At 40.1% G+C, this 16,131-nt stretch overlaps 1 protein-coding gene across 4 annotated transcripts in view; it reads right to left on the bottom strand.

Moving 5' to 3' along the window:
- Positions 1 to 16,131, bottom strand: part of ELAVL2 (ELAV like neuron-specific RNA binding protein 2) — a 61,066-nt gene that overhangs the window by 12,516 nt on the left and 32,419 nt on the right. For all 4 annotated transcript variants that reach the window (XM_009581918.1, XM_009581919.1, XM_009581915.1 and 1 more), the window contains exon 3: positions 15,862 to 15,965. In XM_009581918.1, coding sequence (XP_009580213.1) covers positions 15,862 to 15,965 — 104 coding nt within the window. The remainder of the gene's footprint in view (positions 1 to 15,861; positions 15,966 to 16,131) is intronic.

Genomic DNA, 16,131 nt, shown 5'->3' with positions numbered 1-16,131 from the left:
ATGAAATTAAAATTCTCCCTTCTTACCCATACATCATAATGATGGACCCCCTACCACAGCCCAGCAGCACAGGTGTGGATACCACAGTTCTCACAAGAGAGCTGCTAGAACAGCTTTACAGGTCTGGAAACCACGCTGATATTCCTGCTCACCATCTCCAGTGATTGAATGATCATCTCCAAGCCAAAGGTCCATCCTAGCAAGCAGGAAATCAAGCAAAGGTGTCTAGGGGCCTCCTTGGATGAACAAGGGATTAAACTCCAACATAAAAACGTGTACAGGATGTGAAAGCAGGAATATATAAATGATGTCCAATCATGCATGGATGAGGTTAGGAAAGCTAAAGCCCACCTGGATTTGAATTTTGTGAGAGATTTGAAGGGCAACAAAAAAGATCTATACAAATATATTGGCAGCAAAAGGAAGACTGGGGAAAACATAAACCCACTGCTAAACAGGGCAGGAAACTACTGACCAGGGACACAGAAAAGGATAGGATACCTTGTACTTTCCTTTACTCAGTCTTTACCAGTACAACTGGCCTTCAGGGATCCCAGGCCCACGAGACAGTAGAAAGTCTGGAACAAGGAATACATAATCTTAGTGGAGGACGATCACACTGAGGAGTATTTAAACTGCACAGACAAAAGTCCATAGGGCCTGAACGGTTGCACCCCCAAGTGCTGAGGAAGCTGATGGATGCCATTGCAAGGCAACTCTTTGTTGTCTTTGAAAGGTCATGGGAAACAGGGGAGGTTTCTGAGGAGTGGGAGGAAGCAACTATCACCTATCTTCGAGAATGGCAAGAAACACTCTTGCTCTCTGGGCAACTACAGGCCAGTCAATCTCAACTCAATCCTTGTTCCCAAGGTGATTGAGCAACTAATCATGAAAACCAGTCACATGAATGACAAGAAGGTAACTGGAAGTAGTCAGCATGGATTTATAAAGGGGAAATCATGTCTGACCAACCCAACAGTCTTTTACAATGACATGACTGCCTTGGTTGACAAGGGGAAAACAGTGGATGTTCTCCAGCTTTAGTAAAGACTTGACACTCTCTCCCATAATATCCTCACAAAGTGCACATTAAATACACCTATGTGTACTTAAGTACATACTAGATAAGTATTAAGTACATACTAGTGTAAGTGGGACAGTGACGTAGACTGAAACTGGCTGATCTGCCAGGCTCAGTGGGTTGTGATCGATGGCATGAAGTCCAGTTGGAAGCTAGTCACTGGCCTCCATCAATACTGGATCCAATATTAGTTAACATCTTCACTAGTGACCTGGATAATGGGGCAGAGTGTACCCTCAGAAAATTCACAGATGATATAAAACTTGGATGAGTGGCTGATAGGCCAGAGGGTTGTGCTGCCATCCAGAGGGACCTCAACAGACTAGAGAACTGGGCAAATAGGAACCCCAAAGAAGTTCAGCAACAGGAAAAGCAGAGTCCTCCCCCTGGAGAGGAATAAACCCATGTACCGGTACATGCTGGGAGCCGACTGGCTGCAAAGCAGCTTGGCAGAGAACCTTGGAGTCCTGGTAGACACCAAGCTGATCATGAGCCAGCAGAATGTACCCTTGCGACAAAGATGGCCAACAGTCACATGGGCTGCATTAGTAGAAGCACTACTGGCAGGTCAAGGGAGGTGATCCTCGCTACTCAGCATCAGTGAGACACTTCTGTGGGGCTGTCTCCAGCTCCAGGTTCCTCAATACAAGACAGATATTTACAACTAGAGTGAGTCCAGTAAAGGGCCACAAAAGTGATTAAGGGACTGGAACATTTCTGATGCAAGGAAAAGCTGGGAGAGCAGGGATTACTCAGCCTGGAAAAGGCAGCTCAGCAGGATCTTAGCCATAAAAATCTAATGAAGGGAGAAAAGAAGATAGAGCCAGACTCTTCTCTGTAGTATCAAGTGACAGGAAAAGAGACAATGGGCACAAACTGAAACACAGAAAAGTTCATTTGGAAATTCCATATAGATTTCAATCCATAAGAAAACACCTTTTCATAGTAAAGGGTGGTCAAGCATTGGAAGAAGTTACTCAGATTGTAGAGTCTAACGCTGGAGATGTTCAAAACCCAACTGGACACAGGCCTGAGCAACCTGCTTATGGTGAACCTGGTCTGAGCAGGGGGTTGGACTTGAGGCCTCCAGAGGGGCCTCCAACCTCAGCTGTTCTGTGACTCTGCAACAACACATAACAAGTCTTAAGGAAATACTTTGAAATGGACGTCTACCCAGCCTCTGGAAGTAACTTGAATCAAGTGAGGCTAACAAAGCCAAGACAGAGGATTCCCTCTCAGCTTTTTATATAAAACCAGTGATACAGTCATTTTCCTCCTGTTCCTTCCAAGAGGAATTCAAAATAGAGATACTGTCTTCCAAAGGGAAATTCACACTGCTGGACACATGCTGTCACATATAAAGGATATAAACTCACTCTGAGCCCCTCAGAAGAGGGGAAATCCACAAAAAAATGTTTGCTAACTTACTGCAAGTTTACCTTATGCTACAGAACAGTTTTCTGTCAAGATACAAAACAGTATCTGAAAAACTCCTCTCACTTTTCCTCTGTCAAGTAAGTATGAATTTTTTCACAGTGACAGTTAATCCAGTGATGTTTATTGCCCATGCCCTAGCTGGTAAATGCTATTTGGAATAGAGTTTGACACAGCAGTCAAGACCTATACTGAATACAATTCAAAGCAAGCAAGTAAATGAAAGCAGTAAGCTCTAACCAGTAAAGACTACCATTACAAGTTCAGTTTCAGTGTCATTTCCTTTAAATTCTTGAAGTGTGTTTACAAGGTATCTTTCACATCTACAAACTCATGCCGATCACAGATTACCCTACATGGAAACTATCCTGGTGACTACTCCTGTATTCTGACTGATGCATAGTGGATTATGCATACTGGATTCTGGGCAGATTAGTCACAGGAGTAACACACAAACTGGAATCAGTACTTCATTACCAATATCCAAATACTATTTCTAGTCATCTTGCTAAGCACCAGAAATTCTAGCCAGGCAGGAAATCTGAAAGAAACATAGAACTTCAGAAACCCAATGCAATTGAAGTTTGACTTTCTTTGGCAAACTACTACTAGTGATCTGTGATTTCTGCAAGTCAGCATCACTAGAGAAAAACAAGAACACCACAAAATATCACTGGTATAAGGGAACTGCCTGGAGTACAGGATATACAGTTTCTATTCATTATTGATGAATCAAAGTCCAGTTATTTCACTTATGATACAGACTTAAAGCAGAGACTCTCCAGATTCATCTCCCTCCCTGTATGCTGTCAGTTTGCTTGTTCAGTAATTACTTGCCAATAGTTCTAGATTCAATCTCTTCAAACAGTATACCTATGCGCTGAATTAAGAGCTGTGCTAAAATATTACTTCCACAACTACTTCAACAGGTGAATATTTAATACATAAACATTAAGGTTATGCAATGTCAAAACCATTCAACACAATGCAAGTCAAGAAGCAGCCAGAAAGCCTACAGTTTTAAATATTTAATGGTGACACACACTATACAACACTGAACACAGCTACTCCGGGAGACACCAATTTAAAAACAGTTTTACTGGAATTTTGCACTGCAGGTAGTAGGAAAGACACTTGTTTCTAGAAATGCAAACATTACAACACCAAATCCAAGTATCTTCACTGCTTTAATATTTCATTTTTTAACATCAATATGAACTGATTTAAAATTTTCAAGTCAAAACTGTGGAAGTTAACAGGTTAAACAAAGAAGTTGCCAAAAAGAATAAAGAGACCCAGTCCCTACAAATGAATGTTTCGGTTTCTTACTATCTGTTACTACCTTTGGACATCTCAGCACCACACTTCCATCTTTTCATCTTATAGCTTATTAGTAGAATAGGGAGCAAACAGAACGTTTGTATTACCTGCAAGAACTTTAGGAAAAAGTGATTATTAAATTCTAAACACCTCTATCCTTAAGGTATTCCTGCAAGTCTTTAAATCTGAAATCTTTAAATGTTAAAAATCAGGATTTCAGTAAGTGTTTGTGTTCAATAACTTCCACTGTAAACTTTCAGCTTATAACACTGTTTGCCTTATGGATAGTATCTGGTTCTTTTAAAATGCATGTTTCAGTAGAAAAAAAATCCAGCAAAAAAATCCAAATAAATTACCACACAGTCTGTGCAGGTGAAAATGGGTTAAACCTTCCTGCAAACCAGACAGATTTATATTGGGAAGAAGAATACATTAGGAATATACAAGCCCCCTTGGCAAGCACAATAAAAAAAGGACATACTTCTTTGTTTTTGTTACAGCAATGTTCTCAGAGACCATTGTGCCAGGCAAGTCTTCTTAACTTGCACTTAAATTAGTATATGACACACCATGACTCAAGAACTCTTCTTCTTAATTTGATTTCTAGTAACAAGATGCTGCAGCACACAGCAGAGATCGGGTCTCAGCTGTCACTAGCCAGTGATAGGTTGTTGTCTGAAACAGGAGAGTACATTGCTGTATATTCATCAAGTCTATTCTCCGTCTCCCCTCAAATGAAAGATAGTTCTATTGCAAAGAAAGCTTGAAGGCCACTTTTCCCAGTATACACAAGACTGCCTTGTTAAATATGGACATGCTGTGCTGAGTTTAAGTTCATGGTGCAAGCTTGCAGCAGCATTTGTTTCTGTGGGCAAAGCAAATTGGAAACACAATAGACTTCCCTTTGTAAGGGCAATTTAGACTCAACTCTGTGGGAACTACAAAAACATGCTACTCAACCCAGCTTCACTTATGTGTGTAGATTAAGCTAATAAATGTAACTATATCCCACACAGGCTTTGCTTTTACAGCCTGCCCTGCAATAAGTAACACATTCAAAAAATGGACACGAAAGTAAGAGCCTTTCAGCGCTACCATCAAAAGAGGTTTTGCTATTTCAGTCCTCGTGCATGAAGAGTGCCAGCTCTGACAGCTACAACCAGTGCCAGAGTTGCAGCCCTGAGGTCAGTCATGGGATCCACGTCTGTTCTGTGCCCATGTAGCTGAGGGCATGAATGGACCAACCCGACAGCTTGTTCCTCCACAAAACAGACACAATTAGAACCAGATCTGCCATGAAGTAGTAACTAGTGAGGGATCATAAGCTACACTTCAGAGACAAATGGCTCATCAATACACTGCCCTGATACCAGAGCTTTCTCTTCAAGGCCCGCACGGAACAGGGTATATTTATAAGGGACCTGTAAAGTCAGTAATTGTCTCAGGATATTGCAGCGCAGACTAATTATGTCAGTTGCTACATGCACTCTTGACAAAGGATCCACTACAACCCTGGCACACAAGGAGAGCTACACTGACCAGTGTACTGTAATGGCTATAGCCATTTCCATGTCTAAAACAACAGCCCAGCTAGAACAATGTCGAAGCTCCAGTTCCTTTACAAGCTTCTTATACAAGCAGGCCTAAAATATGATGTTCAAATTGATTACTGATGGGCACAGTAGTTCACATGAGCATGACTAGCCAACATAGGACTACCTGCATTTTATAAAGCTCTTCCTTTGAACTAGCATAACTTTACCTAGATAATATGAATTTGCCAAAGAGTTGTAGGCTAAAAATACCACATCACACCTGCTAAGACTCACAAATACAAACCCAACATGGCTTTTGAGTTGGGGGAAAAAATAACACAGGGATGTGTTTTTCAAAACTAAGGAGTGACCTCTCTGCAGGTAACTTCCACCAAAAAAAAGTGAAGGCTCCTTACAGATATAGTCTCTTGCAGCTTTTGGTAAGTAACTGCTCAAAGGAAAGTCTTCCACCTTCACTCTTAAGTATGTTAGTGCACAGTATGGACTTTGGATATAAGGTCTCCAGCATCTGAGGCTTCCACCAATTTTCAGATTAGCTATGGGACAGAGTAGCATCACTGATATGACAGTGAATACTGGAGTTCAGAAAGATTTTTTGTTTTACCTTCATTCCTCTTTTACCATGTTTCTGTACTTGACTCAGTCAGGAACCAACCACCACAGCCACTTGCGCTACTCACCTGCAGCACAGCCCACGCTCACCTTGCTTTCCAGCGGAGAGTGGGTCAAAAGCCCTAGCTCCACAACAAAGCTAGGAAATTGAGCTACCCGCTCAGGTTATTTGGATCAGCATTAAATCTAAGGAAAAATCTGTTTTCAATTCTGGCTGTAAGTCCCAGCTCAGCATTTTAATCCACTCCTCCTACTCACCTTTGCTATTTCCTCAGAATGGGAAATGATTTAGTCATTATTAAAGCATAGACAGCAGCAAGTTCAGCACAGGAAAGCAAGTTTTAAGAGGAACTCGGACCCGAGCAGGTCTCTTCTGGATGAGAAGACTACTGAAGGCCTAGGACAGCAGTGAGACATTAAAGACAACCAGACTGAGAAGCTGAGAAAGCCCGTAATTAATTCTTCTTGAGATGCAATGCTTTATAAGAAAGCATGGGATTCTCCACTCTGGGAAGCATTTTTTCCCCAGTACTATTCCCAAGGTTATCTTGAAATGAAGTACCGAAATACCTCCTTTTGAAGCCAAGATATTTTCCCACATGCTGAAGACTCGCTATGTAAAGCACCCGAGCATTCATGTTGACATAGGGTCTTTAATCAGTTAAGTCATCAACTCATCTTCCCTGTGATCATCAAGCCAGCCATTACGCCATGAGTTTTCTAATAAAATACGGCCAGTTCTCATCACTAGGCAGGAGCAATACTGATCAATAATGGTATCAAATTCAATACACACAGCCATAACAGGCCTGATAAGACCTACAGTTTCAAAAAAGACTTTTAATGGGCCCTTCCCCTCCTCTACCCTATGCTAGGAGTACCCAGCTAGATGGATGCCCTTTCGTTGGTTCTAGCTCAGTCTCACACTCTTGGCTAACACTGCGTTATCCAAGAGACCCATCTTTCATTTGGAAAAGCAGCAGTCATGATGTTGGAAAGTGTCATCCTTGTGGGGTTTCAGGCGTCACTCTCTCTGTAGCAGTTCCCAGCAGCTAAATCTGCTCCAGGTGGATTTATACCCTCAGTATTATACCCTTGGATTTACACCCTCCTAGAGAAAACTAGGAACTAGAGTTCACTGCACATCTGACAAGGCTGTCTGCAAGCAACAGAAGGTTTCTTTGGGTAGTGGAGGTGCTTCAATTAGATCAGCAGGCTTGTTCTGACTTTCATTAGCTACCAGTAAACAATCCCTTATTCCACAATTCTCAGGAGGAACATGGCTTCTAAAAGAAGCTTCTTCCAATTTGTAAGAGAATTTTCTGCAGGGAACGATTTCAAAGATATGTGAATTTAGTTCATGTAAGAGTGATAAATTTGTGACTCAGCTCTTAAGAAATGCACTGTTCTGGTATCTTGTATGTTTGTATGGTTCTACCAGCTCTCTGAGGAAAACACTCCTCAGAAACATCTGTGATATAGATTAAGAGTATGCCTTAGAGTTTTGAAACACAAAAACTCTGAAGTCCTTATAATCTTTACAGAGCATCCTTTAGACGAGGACTTTCCAATATTACAGAAAAAAAAGCAGTCTTCCTGAATTTGTTTTTGGCCTTGCTTAGGCTAAGAGCCAAACGTAAAATGGTAGCACAATGTATTTTGAATACGTTCAGGTTATGCAAAAGCTGCGTTTGTGTTCTCAGAGAGGCAACGTGAGAGACAGAAAGAGCAATCAAGCCAGAGGACACCTCTAAGCAATGGTTACTATGTCCTGCAAGGATGGCTCAATGAATTTTAGATTAAGTGTCCAAAGAGATTGACCTTGCAAAGGGTGAACTGGCTTTCCTTCTCCATTTCCTGCTATAAGCACTGATGAAAATAAAAGGGGCTGTTTGCTGCAAAGGTTAAGATCAGAAAGGATAGGAATGATGACTAGGTTGGAGGGGCTCTGAACTGCATTGCTTCCATTAGAATTTAAATTAATTCTGTAATCTTCAAGTAATTCTAAACACCTGTATTCTACTGTAAGAAAAGAGTGGATGAGGAGAATAACTGAAATACAGAATTCACCACATTTTTTAGTTAGCTCTTCTCCAACTTTAATTTGACATGGCTCTTTAACTCCAGTCAGCAGCTTCAGTTCCTAGCTCTTGATTGTGCTCCTTTTTTCTGCGTTTTGTTTCTGGTTTTTGTGTGGTTTTTTTCCTCTTCTGTTTCTCTTTACTACATTCACTATCTACACGTTTCCATTATGCTAGCATTCTCTTATGACAGCCTTCTTCCAGGATGAATTTAGACTTAAGACCAGTCCTTGTATGACTGAGAGCAAGAGGACCAGGAGTCTTCCCTAGGATATAACTGATTAAGGACAGCACACTGCTCAAAGAGGAAGACCTCGTAAAACTGCTGCTGTACGTACCACGAAGGAACACCAAAAATAGGCTTTCACAAGACTTGGTCTGAAGCAGATACATGAGACCCAAAATGCCATTTAGTGAATAGAAGGAAATGTAATAGTACATACATGTTAACAACTGAAACCAGCTGGAAATCCTGTTACGGATGAAAACAGAATCAGAGGTTTTCCCAGAAGTGCTCAGATAGTACAACAGTTTACCTGTATTATCAGAAGGTTTATCATGCTATTTTCAGAGAAAGACAATAATTAAGTTCACTCACCTCTTTCTACACTAAAAAAGATGTGAATTATGCACTACAATGACAGAATAGCGATTCTGCTCTTTTGCCTTTAAAAGGACTAACAGAGAACATTTTAAAATTTGCAATTGTAATTATCATTGTCTCTTTAGAAGTAAGAAATACTTAACTTAGAATTTAAGTAAAAAGAAAAGATAAGAAACAAAAGGAGATCTGATCTCCAAACATTTTCAATTTCTTACTTCTCACTTTCCGATAGGTCTCGAAGTCCTTCCTCCATACTTTGCATTCCTGATTCTGACTTGATGAACACTCCCTCTCCCCCCATGCCCAAACAGTGAGTATGAGCACCACAAATTTCAGAAACTTCCAATAGAAAACCCATACCATTTCATACTGTAGAGGACAAGAGTACACAGGATAATATCCAGCCCTTCACAGGAATAATAGGAACAAGAACAAAATCTCAAAACAGCAGACCCCAGTTGTCCTTCTGTTTTTGGAGTTGAGGCGTATCTGTTCACAAGTTTTCCCTTCTTCTGAAGGAGACAAGTATACTTCAACTTCTCCATGTTTGTGTCTAGGGAGGTGCTGCTGCCAACAGAGACACTGGCAAGCACATCCCTTGGTATTCATTCCACAGACACACTTTACAGAAATGCACAAAACACGTATTCATTGTCACTTACAGTTCACTGGAATATCTTAAACATTTCAGGAAAAACTATTACTGCATGGATGAAAGACACCCAGAGTCAATATTTAATTAATATGTCAAAAAACTTGAAAGCCACTAGCTTAGAGGTCAATTTGTCTCAAGACTGCCATAATTTCAAAAATAAGTGCAGCCATATTTTACAATAGTAAAAGCATTCTTATGGAGAAAACAACTATTTTGATTTAAAAAAAAAAAACCAAAACACCAGACAGACGTCCAAGCCTGGCAGTTGCAGCATTATGGACCCATGCAGAAAGCCATATCCTACATAAGGACTTCGCATAGCACATGGAGGGCAGAGGACAGGAAGATGCATCATTGATCACAGTAGTAACAAGCAGTTTTTTGTTGGTTTTGTTGGCTTTTTCCACTTGCTTAGAGCTTGGCTTTTGAGCAATGCTTACAGTCTTCCTTCAGCTTCATACAGTACTGTTGGCCCTTCTAACAGCTCCATTTCTGTACCAGAAACCCCCTGTGCAGGCTCAGAAAGGACCCTACTGCACCACTAAGGTTTTTGGCTGCAAGCCTGCTCAGCAGCCTTAGGGTAAGCTGCATTGGTCTAAGGATCCTCTGCCCCAGGGAAAGCAGCTGCAACACAGCACCTAGGGTCCAAATAGAAAACAAGCTACATAGCTGCTGAAGGTGAGGTCAGCACATTTTGTAGTTCAGTCTGACATGCTGTGTTATTTTCCTCAGAGTTCTTAGGCATTAATGAAAAACCGTGTGGCCGTAATGTGGTTTACAGGAACTGACAGCAATATGCATTCAGAAGTGAATCCTCTTCTCAATATTATTCAGCAACACGAAAAACAAGCAGCCAGCTTAAATTGGTTAAGTAACATTCAAAGTCTCAGGGGATTTGAATTTCAGTGAAGAACGAATTTTACCTGGGGGTGAAAAGGCATGTGTGGGGTGGGGAGGGGGTTTAAAATGGAAATGCTGTTTAAGCTGTAACTGTAACATAGCTAAAAGATTGTGTAATTACCATTTATGTAACTCCCGCAGAAATTCAAGGGAAAAAAACACCTTTACCTTTGTTCCAAGACAAATTGTTCTTCTGCTTCAGATCTGCTACAGCACTTCAATTTTTACCTTGAGAATACAGTCCTGAGGTATTTAATTACCCTGTCAAGACCACTAAATGGTCTGGCACCATGCCCCCTCTCTCAATCTTTGCTGATTGATAGCATCAGTAAAACTCACTAGCTTTAATTAAACCTCCAAATAGGATGCCCTTTTGCTACTCACTAGATCAATGTTTTTTAGTGCTGGAAGAAAAAAATCGAGAAGGTAGGGAGGGTTTCTCTCACCTTGACAGCTCACTTGCTCTGGTATTTTAATAAGACTTTTTATACAATAAATATACAATATATGTATTTCCTCGCTCCCCAGGGACATTAGTTAATGAAAAAATTACTACAAAAAGTGACACTACCAAAATTTTCCTCTACAAGTATCAATGGTGAAGACAGGAATAATCTCAATCTTTCATCTGCTGCACTAACTCAGAAATCAAACTAGCATGTTTCTTTTTTCAGCATCTTGTTATTTTCCATTAAGTGTACATAGTGTTTGACAGGACTATAATAAGTAGAAGTTCATAAGAGTGGAGATCTTAAGCAGTTAAGTTAGAAGATAATTCCTTTAAAATGAATCTTACTGTAAATCTAAGTAATGGTTCAAGGCACCAAGTGAAACTGCATTGCATAATGCCAAGTTTTCAGGACACAGTGCCTCAGAGGACACTAATGAAGTCGTCGCACATCCCTCACTTGAGTCTTCCCTTGCTGTACTGCGCTTCTTTGGGCATTTGTAAAGCTGATAGTTCAGTATTCACTCTTCAACTGAAGTCATAACTGGCTCTTCTCGTTACACAGCTTTCTATAGTAGCGCACTTAACTAGGTGATGATGGTGATCTGTGCTTGTAGCCAAAGAATTTGTCAAACTTCATTCCAACAGGAAGTTGGCAGAATGTTACTGTTAAGCCTGATTTTTTTTTTTTTTTAAAATATATGCAAAGCTATAAAGGAGTGGGAAGAAAACCTACAGATTTAATACTTTAGATAAATATTTCTTAAATCTCTATTCCCCTGACAGGTGATAATTACCCATGTAAACACCCTAATAGTCCAAAGAATTTAAAAGAGGAGGAAACCTTACTAAATCTGATTTTTAAGAAGCACTAGCTAGGTAAAATACAGCTAGATAATCAATGCTATCTTATAAAAAAGGACAACTCCTAGGCCTCTAGCCTGGACAAACTACTTTTTTTCCCCTTTCCAATGCATATTTGCATACATGTCTGTGCATGTATCACCAGCATTAATGACTAACAAAACCATCTGCCAGCTCTCGCACGCAGAGGCTCTGCCACTTCAGGCCTCTCACACTGGAGAGCTGGGGACAGGACAGCAGGAAGCTCCTCAACCCCCTTTCACCTTGTGAGGTAGGAACGTGCACTGCATTATTGCCACCTGCTGTGTCCCCTTGGCAGCCACGATCCACAAAAGACCATGTCCATCATTCAAGCAGTCTAGCATCCACAGAGAAAAGCCAAAGAGATTTTCCTGTGTCTTCCTGCTAACCCCTGATAATCTAGGCCTGCTATTCAGGATCTTAAAACAGCTCTACACCAGTTCAAGGATAGGCCATTTGTTTGCCCGCTCCTCTTTAGACAGAGTCTTCTACACTTTCTTGTTAATGTGGAAGTCTTTTACATCACACTGAAAGATATTCCTATTTGGATAATCTCACAATAAATTCACCTGTCTTTTTTTTTTTTTTTGAAGGGGTTTTCCCAGGAGCAAGGGGAGGGGAAGCCACTGAGGATTTCCCCTCTCCCAAGCAGAAGCCAAGCCAAAAAAACACGCACTAAATTTTCTTATCACTTATAATGCTGTTTGCTCCTCTGAGTTTGGGAAGAACTGATCTTTCCAGGACAACCCAAATGAAAGAGAGTCATGGACAAGCAAGTGGGTAAGCAGAAAAATCACTCCAGGCACAGAAATGCACTTTTTCACTGGCTCTTAAACAGAACAGAGCCAAAGTGCTTCCCAGCAGCAGCCTTCTTCCAAAAGAGAAGCCACAGAAAATGTTTTACCTTTTCTAAGATACTAGTTTTCACACAAAAAAGTTGCATAATTAAATGAAGCTCAAACTTCACAGGCTACCTGCAATAAAAATAAGCCTGTTTACATTGCAAATAAACCATAAATTATGCCACAGAGGGCACCATCTAATAAGTGTAGGTGTATTACCTAGCAGAGTGGGGTTCTGGTATCTAACACACCTAGATGTGCCTTCAACATCAATGCATAGCCACCCCACAGTTTTAATATTCAGGTCAAATCAGAAGGCAACACAACTGGAACCGGGTTAGACAAGCCTAAGACTGCTATGACTTGCTTTGGAGGTATGGATCTGAAATTTGGCAAAGATACTTTGCAAATAGTTCAATAAGGTATTCCATAAAGCCTTCCACAGAATGTTCTTTTTAAAAAGGTATCAGGTAACAGGTTTTAGTATCATTACCCATACAGAAAAACTTAAGCCAGCATTTTGCTAATCAACCTTTTCAATATATTTTATTTCAAGAAAACAGTAGGTGGCATCCCCTTTTAGAGATCAGAGAAATATATCCAATGACTAACAGGCTGCTACAGAAGCAGTGGATCAGAGGTATGTGTCATGGCCCCAATCCAGAACATCACACACCAGGATCAGGACAATTCCCTCTGAGTGGGAATGTTCTCAGTTCAGCCACAATGTTAGGGTCCATCACATAACCAATGAGGTTCTTTACAGTTTTGCAGACTAACAGGAAACAAACACTTCCAACCATCAATCTAGTGAACTACTTTGTACACTTTTGGGACTTCTGTAGAAATGTTTGAGAGAACAAGCATCTAGTTTTTTTCTTTTGAAGTCAAAATATCCACTAGCACTATCCTATTCCATCATTTTCCATATGAAGGTATATATAAAAATCTCAATTATATCCATTTTTTAAAGCTGAAAGTAAATCTAAGGGTTGAATTCTGAGTTTGCCCACAGATTTTTTTTAATTGAAGTATCGACTCTGAATAAATAGGAACACTGTGGTCTATAAACTGTAAGTAGTCTCTGCAAAGGTCCTGGCACTGAGATCTCAAACGACTCCCTCCACCCCAGTTGCTGCCTCTGCTCAGCATTGCCTCCAGACTGATCTGGTGAATATGTGAATTACAAAGTCCTTCACAGTAGGCTAGACATTTCTACCGGTTCATACATAAAGGTATCTTGATAAGTCTCCTTTCAAGTCTGCCACACAGCCATCTTAGTTCCTTTAACGGGAGAAGCAACTGTCCAACGTACAAATGCCTTAGCGTCAACACATATTAGGGATCCCCCTAACCTCTGCTCCTTCTGCAGTGTGGAAGGAGGTAAAACCAGCCTCTTCAAACAACATCTTGGGAGAATCCAGTTGTGAAAACTGCCTGAAACGCAGCCTGTGTCCAAGAAGGATGAAGAGTAAAGGAGAAGGGAGTAAAGCAGTTTTTCCCCTCAAGTCATGCACACTTAACAGTGAAAGATACGCTGAAGTTAAACAGAGCTGAATGTGGGTAGAGTCAGAACGTGATATGAACAAGCAACACTTACAGATACTTTTTTTTCTAACTAAACAGAGATTTTTTTATTTTGGTGAAGAGGTCATCATTTTGGCTTCTCAGAACAGAAATGTTTCAGATTTTCTTTAGCTAAGGACATCTAAGGCACAAATCCCTGAAAATTTACACAGAAGATTTAGTCTCAATACCAGACAGTGTCACCTGTAGTGTTTATAACCTACAAGTCTACTTTTGTGTCCTGGGAAGGCAGGAAAGGAAAAGCACCAGTGTCATCACCCACATCCATGTTCTTCATTTTCACTTTTTCCCCCCCGAGACTTTTTTACAATCAATTTTTAGTTGCAGAAATACAGTGACTGTTTGCATTAATCACTTAGCAAGGTGAAAGAGGATTAAGAATTCATATACTGGCAGCATAAACTAAATCACTGAATACCCCCTTGTCATTTTGATTTCGGAGACCTGGCTTGATTCTCTATAACAACATCCTTTTTTGCCTGGCTATACAGTCACCAGAACTTCCAACTTATCACCCTGGACACATGCATTTTTTACTTGTCCAATCCAAGACATTACACGCAAAGATACAGTGTACCTGCAATACTGCTGGAACACAAACCCATTCTCTTTCTCACCACCACCCAAAAGACAGCTTCAAAAAACCTGGAGCACGAAATGACTTTCCTCAATCTTCCCCAAAGTAAAAAAATGGGAGAGACTGCTTGTGGGCTAGAAGTCTGCCAGAAGCACATAGGGACCTTCCTGCAGCAAAGCATCTATCCAGTCTTTCATCTGTTGTTATTGTGAGCCATGATTCACCATTTGTTAAACAGCAGTATTTTTAAGTTTCAAGTAGTGCAATCCACTTCATCAAATCTTATGAATCCAGAATAGGTAGGGCATTCTAGTCATAATTATTGCCATCTTATTTTTGTCTCAGTCATCTTTAAGTGGCTCTGCATTGCTTTTTAAGTTCAAACCTTTTTAGAGGTAAGCTTTATCTTATGGCTCAAACAAGATCCTAGTTAGAGAGCAGTCACTATCTAAGCAGTCAATTAGCAAACCCTGCTGTTTAATGAGGAAGAATGGGCTGGTTGGAACATGGATTGTCTTCAGGGACCAACACCTGGGAAACGTGTTCAAAAATCTGCATACCCTGATAAATTTTATTTCATTTCCTCTCTTTCAAGATTTCAGAGTCCAAACAACTGCTGAAATTAATATCCTCACTCTTCTGATAATGGAATACAACAGTAAATGAGAAAAAGTAACTCTGAAGATTTCTGCTTCTAGAAATTCAAGAAACTGAATTTAGTAAACAAGAGATGCAGGAGTTACAACAAACGAAAACCCAGGAATCCCAAACATTAAAGACCTAGAGACTAGAGCCCTAGGAGTCCAGTGATTCACAAATAACCAAAATAGTTGTTTCAGCATTTAATTTTAAGGATTTGTAAGAGAAACAAGACACTGGTAACCTAAAAAAAGGAATATTAATAAGCAAGTTATACCATCTTCCTTGAGAAAGTAAGGAGGAAGCACATAGTGCAGTGTTCAGACTATATACAATATTGCATTTCTGCAACTAAAGCATACAACACAATTTCTTGTTAAAACAATTCAAGCTCACATCTAAAATGTTATCAAGTACATAAAAAAAGTCACCATTTTCTATATTTAATCATAATCTACCTCTCTAGATCTAAACAGACTACAAAGGACTAACCATCTGCTACATGGTGAAGTCCTAGTCTATTCTACTGACATTAGCAGAATGCTTAAGTTACACTTGGAAAGGGAAAACAAATTATGCATCTGATTAACAGGAAGTCAAAACACTTCAGTTTCTTTAAATCATAATTAACACTACATACTTTTATGGTTTTAGTTTGAAGTCTCAATCCATTCAGAGTGTTGATAGCTTTTTCGGCATCCTTGGGGTCAACGTAGTTCACAAAACCATAACCCAAGCTCTGTCCTGATTAAAAAGAGAAGGAAGAGAGATCATTAGTACTGCAGTGCTATGCAATGGACAACTAACTTTGTGTAAAACCTATATAGACACACTGAGCAAAAATTGCTTATATTAAAGAACAGTATCTGCCTCAGACAACAAATTTTCAAAGGCTCACACCACCTAATTT

The sequence above is a fragment of the Fulmarus glacialis genome, unplaced genomic scaffold, assembly GCF_000690835.1.
Source record: "Fulmarus glacialis isolate BGI_N327 unplaced genomic scaffold, ASM69083v1 scaffold8047, whole genome shotgun sequence".
Taxonomy (NCBI): domain Eukaryota; kingdom Metazoa; phylum Chordata; class Aves; order Procellariiformes; family Procellariidae; genus Fulmarus; species Fulmarus glacialis.
Note: the sequence above shows the minus strand (reverse complement) of the source record. Positions and strands in the feature narration are given on the sequence as shown.